The sequence below is a fragment of the Dysidea avara genome, chromosome 1 (assembly GCF_963678975.1).
Source record: "Dysidea avara chromosome 1, odDysAvar1.4, whole genome shotgun sequence".
NCBI lineage: Eukaryota > Metazoa > Porifera > Demospongiae > Dictyoceratida > Dysideidae > Dysidea > Dysidea avara.
The window spans coordinates 37,219,594-37,243,740 of record NC_089272.1 but is presented as its reverse complement, the minus strand read 5'-3'; the positions used below and the strand labels follow the sequence as shown (position 1 = coordinate 37,243,740).

Below are 24,147 nucleotides of genomic sequence, written 5' to 3'. Positions count from 1 at the left end.
GCAACATTGCTCAACCTCAAAAAATTTGCTCCTCAAAATATTCTATGTTTAATCATATTCATGCAATAGTAGTAAGACTATATCTTTAGTCTTTGTTCACTAAATTGACTATGTACCATAGTCCTTGGGCTCTTAAGGAAGTGACAGTGCACTCTAGAATCTACAGCTGTGCAAATATCTGCCATGCCGGTAGATATATATTTGCTCTGAACAGCTACTCTCCATATGAGAGTGGTACCAGTGTTCAAGGCTGCCTACTGGGGGGGACTAAAACTTGGCCTATTTGTGGTCCCAGTAAAAATGTATTCGGTATACCTTTTGTACTGTAAGGACCCCACTTTTATCTTCTGGCCTGTGTCCCTGGTGGTACTACCAGTGTGCTCTCAGATAGAAGAAATGATCTTATTTAGTAAACAAATGTACATACTGCATGGCCAAGAGGTTTCACTGTAACAATACTACATCTATATTGAAGCTGATATAAAAAAGATTATTTTATATAACGAACAAGTTACTTATTATTGCATTAACTTCCATTATATATTATTCTACTGTGTACTGGGTTATTTTTATATTGTCAAGTTGACTATATTATAATTATAGCATGTGATGCGTTTGAAGTTGATTCACAAGTGTAACAGGATTAGCATCAGAGGGGGGTTTTCCAAAGTCAAAAATTTCATTCAGTACATACACACTATCAGACATCTCCAACAATAAATGCTACCAAATTTGCAAAATAGTATCATTTTAAGGCCATTGGAGCTGGACCAGTTCTCATAGGTAAAGACTCTCTGTTCACTCAGAGCACTTGTTATAGTCCCAGAAAGCATCCAGCCTAAATGGTCTCACTGAGCTGCTCCAGTAAAGCCAAAGTGGAATCAAGGCAAACTGTTGACCCTAGATTTACAGAACTCCAGAAATGCTAGTACAGAAAGCTGCATATATGACAGAGGGATATAACAGTGGAGAGCATTAGTGTACAAAGGTCTCCATGTATGTGAATGTTGAAGCCTTGTCAATGTTGGGGAATTTTAACACATACACACATGATTTACATCAGAGCAAGAAACCATATGAACACCACCATCTGTTAGGACTATAACTATTAGTGAACAGTGGTAAACATCAAGCGCTGTGCCATCTGTGGTCTTCTATTGTTGTGGTGTGTGACATCATGGTTAACATATTGAGTTTAACAATGTTATGACTATATTTAGTCAAGTGTCATTAAGTTGGTTGTTATAACACTAAATAATAAACTTGCTGTCTATGGTCAAAAATTCCCCCAACAAGTAGGCTTGATTTTAGTGAATTCCAACTGTACAGCAGTTTCAGCACTTCTAACAATTTTTGATACGAATGACGTAGTGTGATTGCTCATGTGGATGTGCTATAATTGACTGTTCTTGGAGGGAAATAGCCTGCGCTAACATCTCTGACAATGAAATCGTAGTGTATACAGAATCCTGAGGCCTGATTTGAGTACCCACCACTGTTATAGTGCCAGATACATCACCTATAAAACACACATGTGTACGCAACCACTCCTTCGAATTGCAAGAAGTGCTGAAACCGCTGTAGCAACACCTCATTCATCATTCTTGAGACATGTGCACACATTTGTCAGTTGTGTCGGCATTAGCTGATTTGGTAGGTTAGATCAGTAGGTTATTTGACTATAATCAACATAACTGTGCATTAGCCGAGCACTGTGAATTATTATGCATTGTAAAATAAACAGACCAAATCTTGCACATGGCTACTCATCTAAAACATGTTCACTCAGACAAGAACAACTGAATAATAAACAATTATTGCAAAAATACATGAAGCAGGTCAGTATGTACTGGAGCACACATGTGGATTGCATATGGCAAGCTACACTATTCAGTTAGAATTATTCAGTACTACACTTCCTAATAACTTGACTCTGATATCCTTTTGAAACACTCAGTAACCAGCCATCACTATTACAACATGTTTTAAGGTACTTAATGTAATCAAGAGCTTGTCAAACTAATCAAAACGTCTTATAGTGGTATCACAGAAGTTTTAAGGAGCTTATTGCAATGAGCTCATTACACTAGTATATGTAGCAGGAGTAGTAACATGTAGTCAATGCTTTTATCTATCAGGTGTGCCTACAAAACATGCTAAGTATTATGAATGCTCTGCTCAAGCTGACTGCTCTATTTGACAGTCTAAATGTTCAATCTCGCACCAGGCAATAAATTAGTATTTTGCTGTAGTATACTACAACTGATCACACTATTTTTGTGAGGAGGATAATAAGCTCTTGTAAGATTGACATACATACATATTTTATAAGCAGATAATACTCTAACAGAACAATCACATTATATTCAAGTAAGAGTTTGACAGTCACTGATCAGATCTCATACACATATCATGTTACTAACAGAATTTTACCGTTAAATACATTCATTTTATATCCATAATCAATTCAACAGTATATGTTATAGTAACATATTACTGAATCAGTATCATCACACTGCAACTAGCCAACTACTGGGTACACCTATAATGAAATGAACAACGATAACATCTATTGTTAAATAGGTAAACAAGTACAGTGTAGGGTTGATAATTCATGCCCTATTGGTTTTGTTTGACTATTAGCTTGTTTGGTCTAAAACATTTTCATATACTATGTATGTATAGTATACAGACGCATGTAGTAGCTACCATCTGGTATTACACAAGATATTGGCCGGTCCCAATAGTCAGTGTTACAAGAAATTTCTTAGTAACACATTACACCCATAACAATCATGGCTTGTACTTAATTTATCACAAAAGATGACCTAATTTTTGCACACGTGCCAATTGCACACTGAGAATTTTATGAGTATGGTTTGTATTAAAAAATAATTTTGCTTTTCTGATCGCATGATGCCATCATGTTAACAACAAGATGTTGTAGATACTAAGGATTTAATTTCTTTCAAGGGCAACAAAAAGTGGTTGTTCAATTAGAGTGTTTTTATTCCATAGAGTACATGCCAAGTTTATGCAATATCCATTACTTCATATTTTATCCATGACAGGAGATCGGGCGTTACTATTCAGTGGACTGGACTACTGGACTGACATATTTTTGGTTTTTGTGCATTCTATGGTTGGATTTATGGAGTCTTGCTAGTAAGCACCCTTAGGGCACCTGCAGCCCACTTCTAAATGCTGAAGACGAACAATGAAATATGCGAAAACTGTCTTTTAATAATTTTGCCACTGTTCATTCAGTATACCACTTTACAACACTTATTCCTTACCCTGGTGTGTAGTAATTGAATGGGACAGCATTAGTTAACCAGCAATCAACTAGCCAGTAGACAATATCTCATATCCTTAGAGCAAGCTTGAGGAGCAAGCTAGTCTTGCCAGCATGGCCAGACCTCTAGACTTGCCTCTAGTTCAGTGCAGGGGCTTACCAATTAGAGATTTTTCAGTATGGGTGCTTATAATCTTCCTGAAATAAAAGTCTGGCAGAGAGACTAGCTTGCAGTTGCTCCTCAAGCTTGCTCTAAGGATATAACTCGAAGGATATTGTCTACTGGCTAGTTGATTGCTGGTTAACTATTGCTGTCACAATCAATTCCCTGCACTGCCTGCAGCATTACTACACACCAGGGTAAGGAATAAGCATTGTATAGTGGTATAATGAACAGTAGCGAAATTATTAAGAGACAGTTTTCGCATATTCCACTGTTCATCTTCAGCATTTAGAAGTGGGCTGCAGGTACCCTAAGAGTGCTTACAGTGAGACTCCGTAAATCCAACCATAGAATGTGCAAAAACCAAAAATATGTCAGTCCAGTAGTCCAGTCCAGTAGTCCAGTCCAGTAGTCCAGTCCAGTGTTCCAGTCCAGTAGTCCAGTCCACTGAATAGTAACGCCCCAGGAGATCAACTGTTTTGTCACCAGTCACAAAAATATACAATGGAACCTATTAATCTGGACACTTGGTGATGGTCCCAAAGTATCCTTAAAATGACCTGGAAGATCAGGACACTATTGGTCGGCCCCAAGGTGTTCATAATATGCACTGTAAATATACTCCAGTACACAATGACTACAATGTCTGAAGAAGCTAGTATATAAGTTGTTAGTCTGATTTGATTTCTGAAGTTGAATTATTATAAAGACATGAAAAACCCCTACGATGTAATTTAAGTCTCTGCCTATACATGAAGGACAGTTGTGAGATGGATGTCACTATTTACAAAAGTGAAAAGCGTATGGTTTGTGCTATTATGCTCATTCACTATTCCAGTGGATCGCACATACTCATCAATGCTATCACCTAGTTGATAGTAAGATGAAAGATGATCTATACAACTTAGTTAGCTATAAAACACTCTAATTGAATACTCAGAATATTATAGGTGATGAATGTTCTAACCAAGCTATTGTGTCCTTGCCATACACTGAAATGTTTGTTATAATATTGGACTCACTATAAATAGTCACACACATACCATTGTTTGTTGGTGATCCAAGTAGTCCACTGGATACAGTCACCATCTCCACAATCCCATCATCTCTCACACTGACTATTGACTATCCACACCAGTTACTTCAGCAGCATAATCTTCACTGATAAGGTTTGATATAACAAGTGGACTATCCACCACTTAAGTAACAGGTTAAGAACTAGTACAACTAGTACCGATTATATTGACTTGGATGATCTCCTGTAATCCCAGTAGCTGATGTGACGTCACAGTAATAGTAACAGTAGAGATGGTGAGGTTTTGTCAGCTTTGAGGTGGCTGAACACTAAACAGTTTAAATAATACATGTACAGAAGATTAAGCGGAATCCCTCAACAAATCACTTTGCATTGTGGGTATATACATATAGTCAGTCATGTGTTCACTCCCAATGGCTTTGTACTGGAAGCCTCATAATTCACTTGTTCAGTTGCCTGTATCAAAGTGCTTTGTGATAAACAATTGTGGCACTTAAAGGACTTCACAGCACTACTAAATGTCTGGGCAGCTGCTCAGGTGAATGGGAACAAGCATAGTCAGGACACCTGTCCATGGTCCCTTTTTGGAGCATATACATTTAATCTCTATGAGAACAATTCATCATGTCAGAAAAACAAGAGGCTCTGTTGTACACATGTAGGTCCTTAAAGGGACAATGCACTGTTTACAACATCTGACTATTTTGGGGCCCAACAAAATCATGTGATGCTTGTACTTTACCACCTGCAACATGAACTTGACAAGATACACAATGCAATCAGCTGGTCTTGGACAAGTGTTGAGTGGCTTCCATACATCAAACATAATACAGCATGTAAACAGCGCATTGTCCCTTTAAATCATAATTAAGTGACCCCTGGATTACTAGAACCTCTATTAGATTAGTTTGTCAACAAGGTGTAAAAATGGAATCATTTACACCTGTATACCAACAGATGGCACATGAGTATTCAGACAATCAAGTACTGTATTTTTCCAAGATCTTGCGGTACACGAAGCACCATGCGCAGGTAGGTGATTGACTGATTCGGTTTCACACATCATAATTATTAATATTATGCTGTTCAGCACGATTAATGAACAGTAGAAGACTGCCACAAGTTATTGACAGTACAGTATTAGTATCTGTATATGGTATAACCACGCAGTTTAACTCCACATGTATGCGTACGCATTAGCGCATGGCACTTTGTACACCGCAAGATCTTGGAAAAATACTGTATACCAGTCAACTTACTGATTGTCAGATGGTTACTAACTCCATCAGGTTCATCGCTATGTGATGACATCACAGTGATGGTGTAGTGTGCATTAGCTGGTAGTGAGAACCTGCAGCTATATATACATGTGTATATAAATGGACACAGAAAGAACTGACATGCATAACTTACCATCCATGACACATTTACGTTATGTTGTGTTTATAACATCAATGATTGGATCCATCAACTCAGGAGATGTCACATCTGTGTATAAAAGTACAAAGAGTTTTACTGAAACTCACATCATATGCACACATTTATTGTGCAGCTAAAGTGAATCATTCTCCATATACTTATAAGCAATAATGCACACATGTACCTGGATATTATGCTCCAAAGCGACATGGTAGACATATAAGAGGTTGCGTTAGGTAGAGCTCATCTATCTCCCTGCTGGAGTTAACTTGCCCTCTTGACTCTGCTCAGCATATTCAGGCTACACAAGACAGGAAATAGAATAAAGTTAAATATCTCCAGTTGCTGGCTGAATTCGACCGCCTTAACATCCCTAATTAGTATGAGACATTGAAATATCAGTACCGGGCCACTACCAGCTTTCTACAACCAAGAATCTGCTTAATTTGTTCATCCTGGGTTGAGTACATCAAAATCTTTCACCAAGAAATGTCTAGACAATGCTGCCCTGCCAGTATAATATTTATTGGCTTCTAGAAACATTTTCTGGCAACGGATTGTAGGGAGTGGAACACTAAGTATTAGGTTAAGTAGCTACTTATATTGTCTTGTAGTTTGTTTTTCCTTTCCTTGCCATGCCCACATTGGTACCATTCGTGGTCCTATTTGTAGTCGCAAGTTGTCCAAGGACTCACATGCTTACATTTTTGTTGTTGTACTATACATATTTTTATTATTCATGATGGCTTTTCTCTGCAGACCCCTGGCCAACCGCACATTACTCAGGTGATAGGCTCGTGCACAGAAGAATATACGATCTAATAAACTCACCTGACCTTTCCGTGCAATCTAACAACTGACATCCTAACTACCAGCATTGAATTCATGGGGCTGAAACAATCTCCTTGTTGTTACCTACCCGAAATAACCTGTGAAAGCAGTATTTTCTAATTAAAGATCACCCTGCACGGTTTACTCTAATTAATGCCCATTGCTTTGATTAGCGCACGTGCTTCAACCGTCTGGATTGTCTTACTGCTCATCAGCTGTATGAAGACTTCACAGGTACTCTATGTTGTGCGAGTGATAGCAATAGCTGTCCAATGCAAATTTTGAGTTTATGTTATATGCCTGATATTAAAAACTGCCCAGCTAATGTGACAGTATGTGAAAACTGGAAGTATCAGTGAAGTGTAATGAAGCTCATGATATGTTGAGGTTTAAATTGTGAACCTATCAGATTTACAAAGCTATACACTAGGGACTCTCTCAAACACAATCAGGACACTATCCGTTTGTAGGACCCATGAAATATATTAACGGGGACACACCTCTGAGGCGCAGTGCTAGAAATAAGGATTAGAAGTTGGCCTGCCTTTTCTTGGAAGATAGAAACTATTTTGTAGGTTAATTTGTTTATGAAAGTGTCTGGCCAACCTATAGAGGAGTTATAATTCTCCAAACCTTGTGCACAGTCAATAATAGTTTTATCACCTGAATTGATATTGTGGATCCCCCTGCTTGTATGGGTTTAGGCATAGATACTATACTAATAACACGGGATTGGAAGCTCCGTTTCGCGTGCCAGCACTCCTCGTTGTACTGGAAGTAATTAATTTGCTGGTTGCATCATGTCATTAGTTATGTTGCTATCTTCGTTGCTATGCTCTATTATCACAGGACGGGATTTGGCTCTTGTTCCATGAGCTGTAAGTTCGTCTGTATAAAACAAAGAATATGTAATTGTTACACTAAGCCACACTCGAATCACTTAGCTTTGCCATAATTCCAACAATTGGCTGGAGGACGTTTAGAAATACCCGAAACAGGTACACAAACTATGTGATTTCTCGTTTGGTTAACACTAAAAATCTTCTGGAAAAGCGTTGAACTGTACCAATGTGCGGCACAAGCCATTTGGAATTGTCTGTACTTTAATACAATTCCATTAGTTTTCACTGTATGTCTTCAAAGACTTGGCAAAGAGTACAAAATACGGTTTCGTAGTGTTCCCCAATTTACGTTGTGCTACAAGACAATTTGAGCTTAATTGCACAGAAATACTAGCTCATATATCATCCTATACACTTACCTTGGTTCTTCACTACCCTTAGCTAAGTTGGTATCAAAATAATCAGACTTTTGTAGCCTTCACCAACTGAAAGGCGAGTCCGTGAAACTACAAGGAGTGCTTATTTGGAATGTACATGCTATATTGAGTCCACGAACAGAGCTTCCAATCCTGTGTTATTAGTATAGTATCTATGGTTTAGATGACAGGTTCTCACCCACAACCCATCTGCACATTGCACATCGTGACTGCATCTAGTAAGTCGACCATTAAAAAAATGCAGTAGCAGGTGTGGGTGGTTATACTAAGTTGTGCTGGACTGCTTTATTGGAGTATAAAAATTGAAAAGTGCAAGAACTATGCACCCTTAGTAACAAAACAAACCCCCTTAGTTACCCTTCTGCTATGTGGGTAGCACTTCCCTTTTGTCATTGACCTATAGAATGTGATCTATTATATGTAGTGGAGCTGTCTAAAAGTTGATGTGTATGGTGATAGAAAGCAGGTACGTAACAATGGCCTAAAATGACCTGCATATAGGTATGTATGATGAATGTGTCCACCTCTTATATGTGACCACTTTGCTACACTCATCACACATAAGTTATTGAAGCTGTTGTGTGGTCCCAATGGTGGCCACATACAAAGTATTCAACTTATCCACCTGGTATGTAGCCAACCTGTCTGTGACTGTCTCGTTACAGGAGGGACAGGAGAAATATTCGGGACATTGGAAACAGTGGAAATTGAAAACTGAAACTGAAAACTGAAAAACTGAAATGGAAAAACTGAAACTGAAAAACTAAAATTGGTCAAAACTTCATATTAACAGGTACCTCTTAACAAAGACCACCTCTGTAATAAGACCACCTGTATAATAAGACTGCCTCTAATAAGACCACCTCATTATAGTAGTCATGTCAAGTAGGTCCAACAAAAAGGCTATAGAGGTGGTCTTTGTTAAGAGGTACCTGTTAATATGAAGTTTTGACCAATTTTAGTTTTTCCGTTTCAGTTTCAGTTTTCAATTTCCACTGTTTCCAATGTCCCGAAATATTCTACATGTTCAGGTGACTAGTAAAATAGCTTTGTAGCTTTAGCAACTACTGCTGTGTAAATTAAACATGTGTTGTGTGAATTAAACACATGTTTTGTAATCTCAGATTATAACCATGAAACAATTCTATACTTACAACATATAGCCAGCCAGCTAGCCAGTGTATGTGATTATTGTTTACCCAGAATCAAACTTGTCAGGATTTGACTTTTCGGTGGCTTAAATCCTAATGCATATATTCAGTGAAACCTGCTAATCAGGACACTTGACAATGAGGACACCTGTGTAATTTGGACACTTGGCAATGGTCCCAAAGTATCCCTTAGCATGTAAACTGACCTGAAAAATAAGGACACCATGATAATCAGGACAGTTTGGTTGGTCCCAAAGTGTCCTTAATACACAGGTTTCACTGTATGTACATTGTACTGCTGTATATAGAAATTGTTTTGGTTGTAGTACAGTATAGTAGAGATCACCAAGTCTTGCTAGCGTATCCAGAGGGGATTATTGCTTTTAGAATAACTAGGGGATTATTGCTTTCAGTGTATATGCACCCATTTTTAGTATTAGCAAAATTTGGTACATTTCCCCTACTGAAGTTATTCTGAGGGACCCCAAATTATTGGACTAAGACTCACATGTGTGCAAGCAGATATGACAACCAAGACTATTAATGTTAATGATGAAAAAGTTGTTAATACACCCAGCTTAAAAGTCAGGGATAAAAGTATAAGTGTAAACAACATGAGGTACATGTAGTAATGACCTTCACATCAGTCAACAACACCTGAATACCTGTAGTACATGTAGAACTGCGAAGTATTGCTTGGGAGACAAAATGAGTTTGTACAGCTTTGCAGAATAGTTTTGGTACCTAAATGTGCCAGACATTTTACTTTTACTTAGAGTGTATACTAACCAATAAGTCCCTCCTGTACCAAACTGGCTATATGTTTCCCACCAAAAAAATATTGACTGGTACCATCTAGTACTGTATTTCCTTCAGTGTAATTTGGAATATACATAGTACACATAGTACACAATGGGGGAGTGGAATTCTAGGAAAACAGGAACAGGTGTCGGCAGAGGAGGTTGGTCATGCATCATAGCCCTATGATGTATTGATGCGTGTTAATGCACAACCAAAAATGGCATGTGAAATTGGTGTTGGTATTTTCTATCCTTTTCATCACATCCATACGAAGTATTCATGATGTAGCCTTTGTTTCTTGGCTAAGAAAGTCACACAACATGCTTCATGGCTGAAAGAAGGGCATTGGGAGCCATAATTTATCAATAATTCACGCATTAGAATACTTTATGTTGATACTGAGGTGTTGGGGTTGAATGGGTTGAACTTTTCTTTGAGATCACGAGATGTTTGATGACGCATGACCAACCTCCTCTGAGGTGGAGGGAGGGAGTTGCTTAGGTGGTTTGTTTATTCTGTCACTTGGTTGCTAGGAGATAGATTATATAGCCCATGGGAGTGTCCCTACCACATTTCATCATGATCAGAATCACAACAAATTGGACTTTTGTTTGTTCACAGGATCTGATCATCACTGGTGTGAATGAGTCTACATCAATCAAAAAAAGGTTGGGAAGAGTGATTTCAAATCAGTGTGTCAAATAAGAAAGTATAACACGATGTACCATAGTAACCATCTATCATGTGTTAAATGAATGCTAATTTAAGTGTTGTTTTATTAGAATAGAGTAGAAATCTCTTTTAAAACTGTGTGTGTGTTTTTTTTTGTTTTGTATATGTATTTAGATACCAGTTTGTCCCCACACACTTACTGCACTTACTCCACTAGTTCTTCAAAGTTGTTGATATCTCTGTCACATACACATAAAATCAAGTATGTACAGCTGTAGCCTTTTTTAGTACTAAAAGCAATGTCAGACCTATGGAAGGATATTTACCATATTCCTAACACATTACTGTAACTGGCTGTAAGCTCTGTATTGTGTCAGTAAGTGAAACAAATGTGTGTTAGCTACTGCACTGTGTTTGCGTTCATGAGTGACTGCTTGATTGTACCATCGGCCAATAGTTATTGCAATAGTTGATCTAATCGATACGACGTATCATACAGAACTACACTGTCCACAATAATTAGTCTGACACAAAGCTTACTATAGTTATCTCATGATAGTTCCACACCATAATGTGCATTAATTTACTAGGTGGAACCCTTTATGTACCCTGTATATACATATGTTTCAACTCAAATATGGCTTTCAAGTTAACTTACATAGTCACAACAATATTGATGCAAGCCTGGCTACACAGTTATGTGTAGTTGTTACTTAAAGCTAGTGTATATGTAAATTTTGAAGGAAAGAAGCAGGTGTATCACTGTTATTCTCCCATCAAAGAAGAATTAACTTAAAATTCTTGGTCCCCAGACAAGCCCCCAAATGTAATACTCCACTGAACAAACTACTATTAGAATCACTCTTATTATAACTCAGCATCAGAAGAAGAGAATACAACACACTATTACAGCTTATTTTATACTAACAGTTACAAAGATTAAGGTTACAATGTCAGGCTGGAAATAACAGGTTTACAATAACAGATACAAGTTTATTACAACAAATTTAAATTCAGGCTATTACATATATACTTACTAAATCCACCTGTAAAGAATAGTAACCTTGTCAATTCAAAACTTGCTTCCTTAAACAATCAATTACCTTTTTATGCATGGTGCCTTTGATAGTACTGGATGAGTACAATCAAACCTTAATACTCCTTTATATTGGCTCAATGTGTTTCTGTTGAGTATTTAGACTATTGAAGCTATATAACTATGCAGCATATTATTATCATGATAAAGCAAATACAGCTAGTCCAGTCCTAAAGTAGGTAATATGCATACAGAGGCTACAATAAAGCAGTTTATACAAGCTCACACGTGTGATGCAGTAGCTTTCAGTCACTTAGTAACAACATAAGTTGGATTAGTATCCATTTTGATAGTGTCCTTGTCCATTGGACCAGTGACATAAGCAGGATTATCATCCATTTTGACATTTTGACCCATCATAACATTTTCTTCAGTACTAACATTGCTTTTCTTGTTAGTGAGTTGATGTTTAAAATACATTTTGGTAATGATGACACTGATCAATGTAGTAACAACAAGTGTGATAATAAATGTACCAACCACACCACCGACTACTGCTGCTGCATTGAGACTACATGTATCATCGTCATCATCTTGGTTACATCCATGAAAACACAATAATATATATGTATTGTAGTGTACTATACTGCTTGTATACAAATACACATATACCAATTTACACATCATGCTACTGACATGCAAATAGATAACTCTAAAAGATTGCAAGCCATATTGCCTCTCATACGAAACTATGAAAAGATAATATTATTGTTCACAACTACTGACAGAGGAGTAAGTGTTTAATGGATGCCTATTCAATTCCTAAAACCATGAAGTGAGCCATAATCCACAGGTGTACGTTTTGCCATACATTGATGTATCACCCTATGCTACTGTATGTGTGTGCAACACTGCATATATCTTGCCTTATAGAAGTACCCAAATAAACATGTTTAAGAATTGCACAATTTTTAAACAGTTAACGATGCATATATTATGTAATAATATGTATGGTCCCTTATGCTATGCGAGGGCTAGCTATGCGTAGTTGTAAATTTTAGAAGGGGTGCACCCCAGAAGCTGTATGATACCATAAAAGAATAAAAAAAATAATGCCAATCTGGAACTTTTCCCCAAGACAGTTGCCCTAGAATTGTCTATCCTCCCACCCGTAAACATCAATCCCTATATACATAGAAAAGTGTCAATCATTAACTATTTGACATACAATATTCATAATTTGTTGAATGGCTACTGTAGTCTGAAATTGATAATTGTTCAAAAACTATTGAAGGCACTGCTGCTGAATTTCATCGTTACACATTTTTGAAATGAATGCTTTATACTTGGGAAAAGTTGGCATATATAGTGCATAAACGTGGTGATTTTGTGCACTTTGTGAGATAAGAATCAAACTTGGCACATGTATTGTGCTTCCAATGACATCTAGTTTAGGATAACAATTATTGTGTGCATGTGTATTTTGCCATTTTTGAATATTCATCATTGTCTTAATCTCCCTGTGGCATTATTTTATGCTATTAAAACACCGCAACAGTTTTCAAATTGTAGTTGTTGAAAGAAACAACTACATCTTTATTATGATCATTTGCATTAGCAATGAAATTTTGTAAGGTTACCTGTCCATTGGTAATTTACACCCAGGGGGCAAGTAAATTTTAAAAACTTTATGACATAAAAATAATCATACAACTTTGGATTGAAATGAACTATTGACTTCAACAAAAGTCAAGTTGTTTCTTACATTAACATCTTTAATGTGGACCATATTTAATAATGCCTCAGACAAAAATGATAATTTTTTAGTACAAAAGTGGCTGCAAAGGTCACCAAAAGTCACATCTGCAATGGCACTATATCAAAAAAAATGAATCATATAGTACGATAGTACTGCATAGTAGGGAGTGGGCGTGGCCCACGAAATAACATTACCTAAAAACCAGCCTCGGTTTTCCCTGACGATAATGAGGCAGTATTGGTTAGGTAAAACTAAGCCCAAACAAGCTTTCAGATTGACCCGAAACGCTTTCAACAAGTTGCTATGGAATATATATATATATATATATATATATATATATATATATTTAATGGAATTTTTTATTGACTGAGTAACTGACTGACTGAGTAACTGATGCCTTCAGACAAGCATAACTCTGCTAAGGCTACAGGCTTGATTCTTTCACTGTTCGATGTCACTTCGGCCCGACAGGTGCCTTTTGGCATACCGCAGTACGTACAATACATTCTTCATGGACTTACCAGTGTCCTCCTTTGTGTCTCATTCATCTTTGCTGACAGCGAAAAGTATTGATTTGATGGTAACACGTGATGGCTTCCCTTCGTAATGGAAATCATCCGTATTTCTCATAGTTGCTATTTTGACTGCAGAGGTGCTTTTCAAACAGTTTTTGATTCATACAGGTTGAACATAGCCAAATACAAAACGTAATGGATATACTTCACTTTTCAGACGATAACTGATATAACTGGGGGGCACAGCATCATTTCTTTCGGTATGCATGGATTGCAGAGGCGCTTTTCGAACAGTTCTTGATTCGTACTGCTGTGTAACGGGTTGAACATAGCTGACAACAAAGCGTAAAAGATACTTCACCTTTTTAGACAATAATTGATATACATAGCTGGGGCACATGGCACTGTTTCAGATGCGGTATGCGTGGGTTCACCAGTCATAATAATTATTAACAAAAAAGTTAACAAACAGCAAGTACACAGAAACATTTGGAATTTTCAACTAGAGTAGGGACCATAGCACATTGATAAAAAGTACTGAAACAAGCTGGAGTAGTCCATGATATTAAATCACAGTAAAACAATAAGAAGTGTTATATCCCTACTGTAGAAGTGTTATATCCCTACTGTGTAGCTATTTCCATTATATGGTATCTTGAGCACAGTAGGGATACAACACTTCTTATTGTTTTACTGTGATTTAATATCATGCACTACTCATACTTGTTTCAGTACTTTTTATCGATGTGCTATGGTCCCTACTCTAGTTGAAAATTTCAATTTTTTTCTGTGTAGTTGTGTTATTAGGAATATAATTGATATTGAAAGTTTTCTCACAAGTGATGTAAATTTTGCACTATATTCCACTTTACTATTACTTCTAGGAAACTACCCAGCATATACAATATTCCATTACCATTGTCTGTCTCCAATTTACAAACAGACCTACCAAATATCTATGTTTTTCATGCTATTATTTTAAACTTCAATGGCTGTTGGATAAACAATTGCAAGTCCTGCAGTACCTCATGGGAAATACTGTTTAAACCCTAAACAACCACATAACAACCCTTATAGACTTCCTTCTATAGGCGCTCTGATCTGAGCTTGTCAAGCTGATTTTGTTTATTATATATGCATGCATGCCTGACAAATGTCCCTCTGACTTAGTATGTAATAGTTGTTGTAGTTATAATGGTTGTAGTTGAGCATTAGCAATAAAATTATTAGTTCATTGGTTGAATAATGAAATCAGTGTATTGTAATACAAGCATGTTTCTAATCTAAAAAGCACATCATGCATGTAGTTTACCATATCTATACAAGAACAGCCGAGGTGTATATAGAAAGAGCGTGGCCTTCAAAAGTCTGGGTGAAAAAAGTTGTGAAATCAAAGGTGGCGGGCATGAAATAGCTGCAATGATGTTAACAATAATACATTTAATAATGCACAAAGAATTATTAAAATTTATTATCATTAACATAACAAGAAAACTTTTCTTTTTGTGACTGTTTTAGTATAACTCGTAGGCACCAGTATTGACCTACTCTACCACAATACTTTTAAAAATGTACAGTAGTTATGAGCGCAGTTTTATATAGTACAGTACATTGTAGATACAGTGTGTGAAATAGAATTGTATTAGGAGTTGTATATGCACTTCATGGTATTATTCCTTCTGAAATTACATTGTACACATTCTAAAGAATCAACCTAGCAAATTAACTTCGATATAGCCATGTGCATGTCCAGATCATATCCATGAGGAACTACACGACAATTAATGGGACTACAGTGTTGAGACTTTGTAGAGACAATTGCTGCGCTATGGAGTTCACTGTATAATCGTTTGGAAAAAAAAGTTTAGCTATAGCTGCAGTATTAATTGTATTCATACTGTATGTTCAACACTAGTTCATTGAATGTGTTGGAGATGAGGCTATTGCTCCTAAAGTTGAGCATTGTATGCATGCTTTTAAACAGTGCTCAAAAAACCAAAAATTATCTTTTGAGACTGCCCACGATTCACAAAAATAATTATGCCACCACCATTGGCCAATAACATTTAAATGGTTGCTACATTAGAGTATTTCTGTGTGACAAAGAGTTTTATAATTGTGTGATTGTTCTATTAAATTTTCTGACTGTTCTATTTGAGTACCCAAATTTTTTTAATGAAATTGTGCAAATTACAGACTTTCTCACTGCTAAAGCATTATAATCACTTCAAAATGCCTGATCCGTAGGGCTATACCAATACCAATATTGTATCGGTATTGATATTTCAAGTATCAGTGTCGGTCAATTGCAAGTCGACAATACAGATATTTCACTTGAGTTATATGCACTATTAAAAGTATAAGTAACACGAAAAGTGCCCTATTGGCCAAATGACCTAGTTGTCAAATGGGTAGCCTAGCACTCCTTATTTAGTATGAGTTGGCCTAGGTTCAAATCCCGGGTTGGTGAAGTTTGTTTTTTTTAATTTTTCTTAGGGTTTTTTGCACCACTTTTTGGTTGTTTGGTGGTGATTTTCTTTTGTACAGTACAAAAAGCAGACAAGTTTGGATAAAAACCTTTTGTGAACAGTCATTAGTACCAACAGTAAAAGGATTAAAGTGTTTAAAAGCATAATAATTCTAGTAATTTAATGCAGCTATGGTGATCATGCTACATACTCCTTATGCTGTAATGCATATCGGTTTGATTATAAGTATCAGCTGTTATTATGATATCGGTTCATTAGAAAACCTGTATCAGAAATAGGCAATAAATATCAGATATCGGTATCGGACGCAAAATGTGGCATCAGACCATCAGTACAGCTCTACTGATCCCACACATATCTATTATCCTACACCCCTATTATAATTACCACATCATTAACCATTACAATACATGATATGCAAGCAAGTTGGAGATCCAACATTTCCAAGAATGCTATCTCTCACTACAAGTTGTCTGGAAATTAATTACAAACCACCATCTGATTTGAGATTTTTTTCTGAAGTTTCTGACTCCCTACTACACACGTTTCACAGGTTTCTATAGTGGAATTATAATAAATTGATTAGTTGTTCAACCACCTACAATACTCACACACTCGTATATGTTCATGTAACCTGCTAAGCAATTTGTAAATCGCAAATTGTAAATATACTATAAACAATATTATGCCGTGCTGTATATTACCACACTTGAGGCCAACTAGCCAATAAAATTAGTGACATTATTATAATTGATTTGTAATTTTTCCACAAATTTAAAACAGAAATACATGCATACATAGTGAAGCATCTTCTCAGCTGTTTTATATTGTAAAATGTTTACCTGCATGCTCAACCATAATACAGCCCTTTATTTGTTTGCTCTTAGCCTGAAACATCTCTCTTAAGTAAGTCAACAGGTATGCAAATACATACAAACAACATGATTTTCCCATATAATGATTTCAGAAAAATAACATGCCCCCCTGATCATGAACCATATATGGAATGTAGATAAGTGAACTTGTACTACTTTTAAATTACCTTGTGGTCCTGTTGTTTGCACAATCATTGCAATGGCTGTCCCATTACCAGCTGCATTATTGGCCAATGCTAGTATAATATAACATGTATTATTCTGTAGACCATCAAATCTATGGGTCTTCTGTTCAGTGGAAGTACCATTGACTAGAGTTCCATCGTCATATGATATGGTGACATAATACTTCAAAATGTTTCCACAAAATGTAGTAGTTGCTGCATCCCAGCTTATTGCGATTGTATCATTAGTTGTAGAAGTATTTCTCAAGTTCATTACTCCTATATGTACAATGCAATAGACTGTACTCTGTGCAAATCCACATGTACCAGATCATACCAGCAATAATACGTATCAACCAAAACAAATAATTGTAATACTTGCATTGTAGAACATTATAGTTGTATTACATGCAATTTAATATCTCAATGTGAAGCAAGATATGCACTACATTAACTTAAAGCCTATTTTATAGTTCGTAGCTAGATAAGCATATGCAGAATTGAGAATTTCAATTGAGTGAGCTGATACAGAGAAAGCACAGCAAACACAACCTGCTATAAGGGTATACTTTTGCAATTTAATGCTTATTATGGTGAAATCGATGTTGCCACACTTGCAAAATAATGAAAAATGCCACTAATAAACCAAATACAAATTTTCAATACTTTCAACAGAGGACTGAGTAGAGACTGTGACCTAAAATTTAGTACATATTTGATGATAATTAAGCTCACTATTAAATAATTGCTTGTCCAATATCTATCCAGTGGTCATACAGAAGTATGTGTACTTTTAAAACATGAACAGACACACACACACATATATATATACCACTCACTGCTAGGCACAGCTTGCGATAGCTCTGGAGTGTCAACATTTATCATTCCAGGATCTCCATTGCCACCTCTATTAACACCAACTACAGCAATATTAAAGTTAGAGGAGTCAGAAACTTTTGCAATTGAATATGTAGCATTAGTGAGACTCATCATCACTACTCCATCAGATGATGATATTGTCACATTATATGACACTGGTCCACATACTGGGTCACTAGCAAAAGGATCCCATGATATGGTGAAAGCAGTCACACAGATGTCAGATACATTTATGCTGGTTATGGGAGAAGGAGCACCTATATATAGAATTTACAGTTTTGGTAAAAATCCGACAGTAACATAATATAACTACATAATGTCTCTAGTCATATACACTTATGACATGACAAAGTCTAAAAACAAACATCATTATTTCTATTATTAATGACATTAGCAATCAGAGTGAAAGCACTGCTATACACTTTCCAAAGGGCAAAGTAGAGTGTTTCAGTTCAATAGTTGTGTATTCTAAAACACTGTATGTACATAGCTGATAGTATAGCACTTGGCATTTAAAATGATGAAGACATTGATAATAAATGTTAATGAGCACTATATATATATAGTTTTCATAAACGCCAACGGGGGATTTGACTTATTAAAATCAAATTCTCCACCAAATGGGGCACGACTAGTAGTCAAAACCCCACATAGCATAGCTACACTAAACTTAGGAAACAGGTTATAAGTTAACCAAACACCAAAAAATTTGAAGCAGCCAAATATCCCACAGATTAAATTTCCCCACTAATAAGGGACTTAATATTGATAGGTGCATAACATACTCAGAACTAAGAAGCTACCAATCAGTAAGTTTACTAATAATAATAATTACAGGATCTTTAAATTCTGATCTTCTCTGAGCCCTGTAAGGTTTCTGGGCACGCAGCTTTGCTCAGAATGTCTTTAAAGAGGTAGTGGGTGCATGATAAGAGTTTAGGCACAAGTCTCTTAGTGTTACCATTATATATTATAGTTGTCTACATAGTCCATTATAAGACTGCCGAACACTGAAAGTTCAACCCCGTACAAGGTGCTTACTTACAATGCACATACATACCTTACAGAAACAAGCAACCTAATAATGGGCTATAATATGACTGCATTTCTATTATTGGTGTCATTTGGTGATGTACTCGTATTACAAAAATGGAAATTCATGATCAGCTACAATTAGGAGGTTGGCTTAATGATCAAAACAGCTATACAGCATAATAATTATTCTGAAGTATGCACAGTCAATAATGATGAGTATGGGAAATGCATGACATGAAGAGACCCATGGCCATATACTTCAACAATTTACTGTTTCAACAACCAGCTGTGTAGCTAGTGATAGCTAGGAAATACTATCATACAGGAGTATGATGAACAATTATTATGAAGATACAGCACTAATTTTAATTACATACACATAATTTGGTATAAGTATAATTATTTTATAGTAAGTACTAAGTAGTAAGCTTGTGATTTTATGAACCTTCTGGGGATATATATATACAAGTTGTCATTCCACTTCATAATATTGCTCCCTGTATAAAACAGCAATCGTCTAGCCCACAATTATGATGTGGTGCGACAACCAGACACTAAAGTGCAACTGTCAAAACACATTAATTTTTACCCTCTTGGTGGAGGTGTTTTTATGTTTATAATTATAATCTCTATAATTAGGTGTCATGCGAACAGTAGTATAAGTATTGCAGCATAACCCCCCAAAAATTAGTGCACTTTTTCATAAAAAGCATGAAACTTTCCACATAAATAGTATTCCTTGTGACATGTATTTTTTGATATAGTGCCATTGCAGATTTGACCATTGGTGACCTTTGTGGCCACATTTGCACAGAAATTTGACTATCTCTGTCTTTATCTCCCTGATCATGAGGCATTAAGTAACTTACTAAAGTATGGTACCAAAGTAAAGGTCTTGTTAAATTAAACAACTTGATTTTGAAGTTAATAGGTAATTCCATTTTAAAGTTGTAATTGCTTTTAATAGCTGTAAAATTCAGGGGAGTTAAATTATCTCTAAATTCATGGGTAGTATAAATGATCATAACTTTGTAACAAAATCATCTATTAACTTCAATTAAAAACTAAGTTGTTTCATTCAACAATATCTTTATTTTGGTACCATGTTTAACAAGTTAAATAATGCCTCACAGAGATAAAGACATAAATGATCAATTTGCAAAGTGGTCATAAAGGTCAAATCTGCAATGGAAAAAAACTTATGTCATGAAGAGTACTACTTATGTGGAAAGTTTCATGCTTTTATGAAAAAATGCATGATTTTTGTGTTGTGCTGCTAAACTATAAGGTCTGGCTGATTACATTTATAAATCACACTTGTACAAGATACAGCTCTGTGTGTACTTCATATACACTCATTCAATGCCTTAGGCATATTAATAAACTCTAGAATAATTATTATTCATGCATGCAATATTATGCTGTAGAAGACTGTAACCCCACAAGGAGTAGGATATCATTGACCTTAATTCACACATCCAGGTGTATAATTATTATTTTATAAGAATAAATCAAAATTATCAACTATCATCATGCATCATCATCATCGTCGCCATTCATCATCATCAGCATCACCCATAATCATCATCACCCCTCAGTCATCAATCATCATCAGTCATCATCATTGATCATCATCATCGATCATCAGTCATCATCGATCATCATCATCAGTCATAATCATTGATCATCATCATCATCAATCATCATCATCATTAGGTCGTCATCATCATTATCGTCAGTCATCATCATCAATCATCATCATTGATCATCAGTCATCATCATCGATCATCATCATCGTTAGTCATCATCATCGTCAGTCATCATCATCATCAGTCATCGATCATCATCGTCAGTCATCATCATCGATCATCATCACCATCAATCATCATCATCATCATTCTCAGTCATCATCATCGATCATCATCGTCAGTCATCATCATAGACCATCATCATCATCATTGGGTCGTCATCATCATTGGGTCGTCATCATCATTGGGTCGTCATCATCATTGGGTCGTCATCATCATTGGGTCATCATCAAATATGACCAATTTTAAGTCCATGTAACTAAGATATTTAAATTACAGAAATCCTACCCGTTTGTGGGGGTTAAACCTCCAAACCCCTAAATGAATTTTTACAGCCATGCCACAACAATATTTTGTAGCGCAACCCCCCAGTTCTACAATCAGCACTACTAAGTTGAACCATTGCTCGCTATCAACTCATTTTCTGATCATTCACATAGACTGTATTTATTTATTTATTTATTGCTTAGCAAAACCCATTGCGTAAAAATGCTAATGTACAGAAATAAAGATTTATTAGTGTCTATGTATTTTGCAAATGATTCTTGAAAGTGAACAAGTCTATACTATCTAGATCTTCAATATTTATATTGTTCCAGTGTGGTATCAATCTTGGTAAGAAAGAGTTACTATAATTGATTCGTTCTGGCATGCAGCTGTCTTCAAGGGGTGGTTTGCTCTGGTACTTGTTGCAGGAGATAACACTGGCAGATACTGATTTGGAACATAAATTATTTGTTTACAAATTTAAATAACAGTGCCTGTTTCCTACGAACTTCTAGTGTTGGCCATTTTAATTCTACTAACATTTCAGCTATGCTGTCCCTATGGTTCCTTCTCCAAGGTCTGTTCAACACAAAACGCGTAGCACAATGTTGTATCATCAACTTGTGTATGAGTGTTTGTTGGTGTGGATCCCCTGTTTATAAACACTGCATGCCAGATTCATTGCCGCCTGTTTGACTTGGTATAGAGTTTTTTTCCTTACTTTGGCCCCTTTTCTGTTACACCTTATCAGTCTCTAAGTCAAGTCATTAGGTCTAAGTCCTTGAAATCTGGTTAGGTAATCCTAAGGCTGCAGCACATGTTGCTGTCAGGCCTTCAGTACTGGTCACTGTATAAAGTGCTAATAATAATAAAAAATACACACTGAGCAGTGATGGTTGGCAAGCAAAATCAATCACTCAAAGTCAAAATGCCCAGTTCAGTTGGGAGGCCCGCGCGCTTTATTTTCTCCAGTACTCCGCCTTCCCCTCACCCCTGCAGTTGATTTCTCTTGACACCTGGCTATAGGCTATAGATGCAGTCCAAGATGCAGTCCTATATGCATGGATTGCATGCATCAAGGTATATAGCTAGCATACTTGCTTTCTGGAAATAGGCTAGCTACCATCCTTGGCTTTCCGGCGTCCGTATGAAATGCATGGCCTTAACCGGAATAGCTAGCTAGCTAGTCTGATACACCATACGTCATAGGCTCTAATACACTTTCAATACTGACAGTGGCATTGTCAGCACCTACGTACCTGTACGTGTACCCTAGGGTTGTGCCTCATTTCTGACAGCGGAGCCAGTCTCAGGCTACCAAATTCAGTTAATAATACAAATTATGACTAAGTACCTACACTGGCCAGATCAGCCTGCTTTTCATCCCGGCCAGTGATTGCGTGGTAGTCTCCCGCACGTTTCCTTTCAACGGTAGCTAATTTTGCATAGCTGCATGACTATCATAGTAGCACACTACACATCCATGCTGAATATCCATACATTCTACGGCAGAGCGTGGCATTCAAGGTCACGTGATCCAGACTGAGTCTGGAGGTGAATCCCGTGATTTCAATACCGCATTTATTTGTGAAGTGCGACAATAGCTATACATCAGCTCTCTATATAGTCTAATTATAATGCCTTTTAAACACTGTTCTATAAAGAGTAGTGTAGATTTGGAAAACACAATAAATGTAGCTAGCTACAATTTTTTTTTTTCTCCACAGCATTGTAAGCATCACAGATTTCAAACACTTAACTAGCTAGTCCCTTTCAATATTGCTGAATTTTCAAATTTGAAGGGAAAAAATGAATGTGGCCCATATGTAAGATAATTTGTTTTTGTTTATTATGTACTGTTTTATCTTATGTCATTAATTTATGTGTGCAGTGGAAATAATTCTGTTCACAAATCCCAGCCTTGGTAATAGCATAGATCCTTTGGGGTATAAAGGATCTATGGTAATAGTTCTTGCGCGTCGACGAATTTAAAGCGGAAGTCACGTGTGGTAATTATAGTTTGAAGTTAAAAAATAAATCGATTTGATTGGTCGAAATTCTATGCACGTGATTTCGCTTGTTTTTGTTGTCGCGCAAGAACTATTAGAAGCTGTGTAGTACTCACTGTAAATTGATGGTACAGGGGCGGATCCAGACTTTTAAAAAGGGGGTTGGAATTGCTGAAGACCAAAAAAAAAAGGTCATCACCTGCTGACAGACAATTCACCAACTATTTATAACTAGATACATAGCTTCCTACACTGCTCCTCAAAAGACTACTGTGACTGCTCTATTAGAGTATCTCGAGTAGGAGAGGCTCTTTCAAAAGGGGGGTTCCATGGAACCCTTTGAACCCCCCCCCCCCCCCCTCGATCCGACCCTGTGGTATGACTGGTATCACTTACATACTTCTAGATCTGAAGTATGATGATCATATTAAATGAATAGAAGTATCATACCATCAATTTAGCTATGCAGTGTGTATAAAGGATTCCACCTAGTAAATTAATATGTTCGCATGTACATTTTATGGTATGGAACTATCATGAGATAAGCTTCAGGTTAATTATTGTGGACAGTGTAGTTCTGCATGATACATTATATCAAGAGTACATGTACTCTTAGTCATAGTATTATACTGAATATAATCTAGTAGATCTCCCACCAGTATGA

General features: G+C 36.4%; 1 protein-coding gene and 1 long non-coding RNA gene across 7 annotated transcripts in view; both read right to left on the bottom strand.

Annotated features, from left to right (window-relative positions):
* Positions 1 to 2,377: 2,377 nt before the first annotated feature.
* The window catches only part of LOC136263596 (uncharacterized), a 29,475-nt gene continuing 7,705 nt past the window's right edge, over positions 2,378 to 24,147 (bottom strand). For 4 of the 5 annotated variants that reach the window (XR_010704723.1, XR_010704726.1, XR_010704715.1 and 1 more), the window contains 2 exons: positions 4,502 to 4,795; positions 2,378 to 2,542 (listed from right to left, as the gene is read on the bottom strand). This is a non-coding gene — a long non-coding RNA (uncharacterized lncRNA). Of the gene's footprint in view, positions 2,543 to 4,501; positions 4,803 to 5,753; positions 5,852 to 5,907; positions 5,983 to 6,097; positions 7,199 to 24,147 lie in introns of those variants that run through there. The other variant, XR_010704724.1, reaches the window with a different exon arrangement.
* Positions 11,862 to 23,029, bottom strand: LOC136263581 (uncharacterized). Of its 2 annotated transcripts, none has more exons than XM_066058214.1 (4): positions 22,829 to 23,029; positions 18,325 to 18,621; positions 17,489 to 17,764; positions 11,862 to 12,276 (listed from the first exon to the last, which is right to left on the bottom strand). In XM_066058214.1, exons 2-4 carry the CDS (start codon positions 18,476 to 18,478, stop codon positions 11,993 to 11,995), a joined length of 714 nt encoding a protein of 237 aa, XP_065914286.1. In that variant the 5' UTR covers positions 18,479 to 18,621; positions 22,829 to 23,029; the 3' UTR covers positions 11,862 to 11,992. The 2 variants fall into 2 exon arrangements, with proteins under 2 accessions (XP_065914286.1, XP_065914278.1); XM_066058206.1 differs by having other exon boundaries at positions 22,833 to 23,029.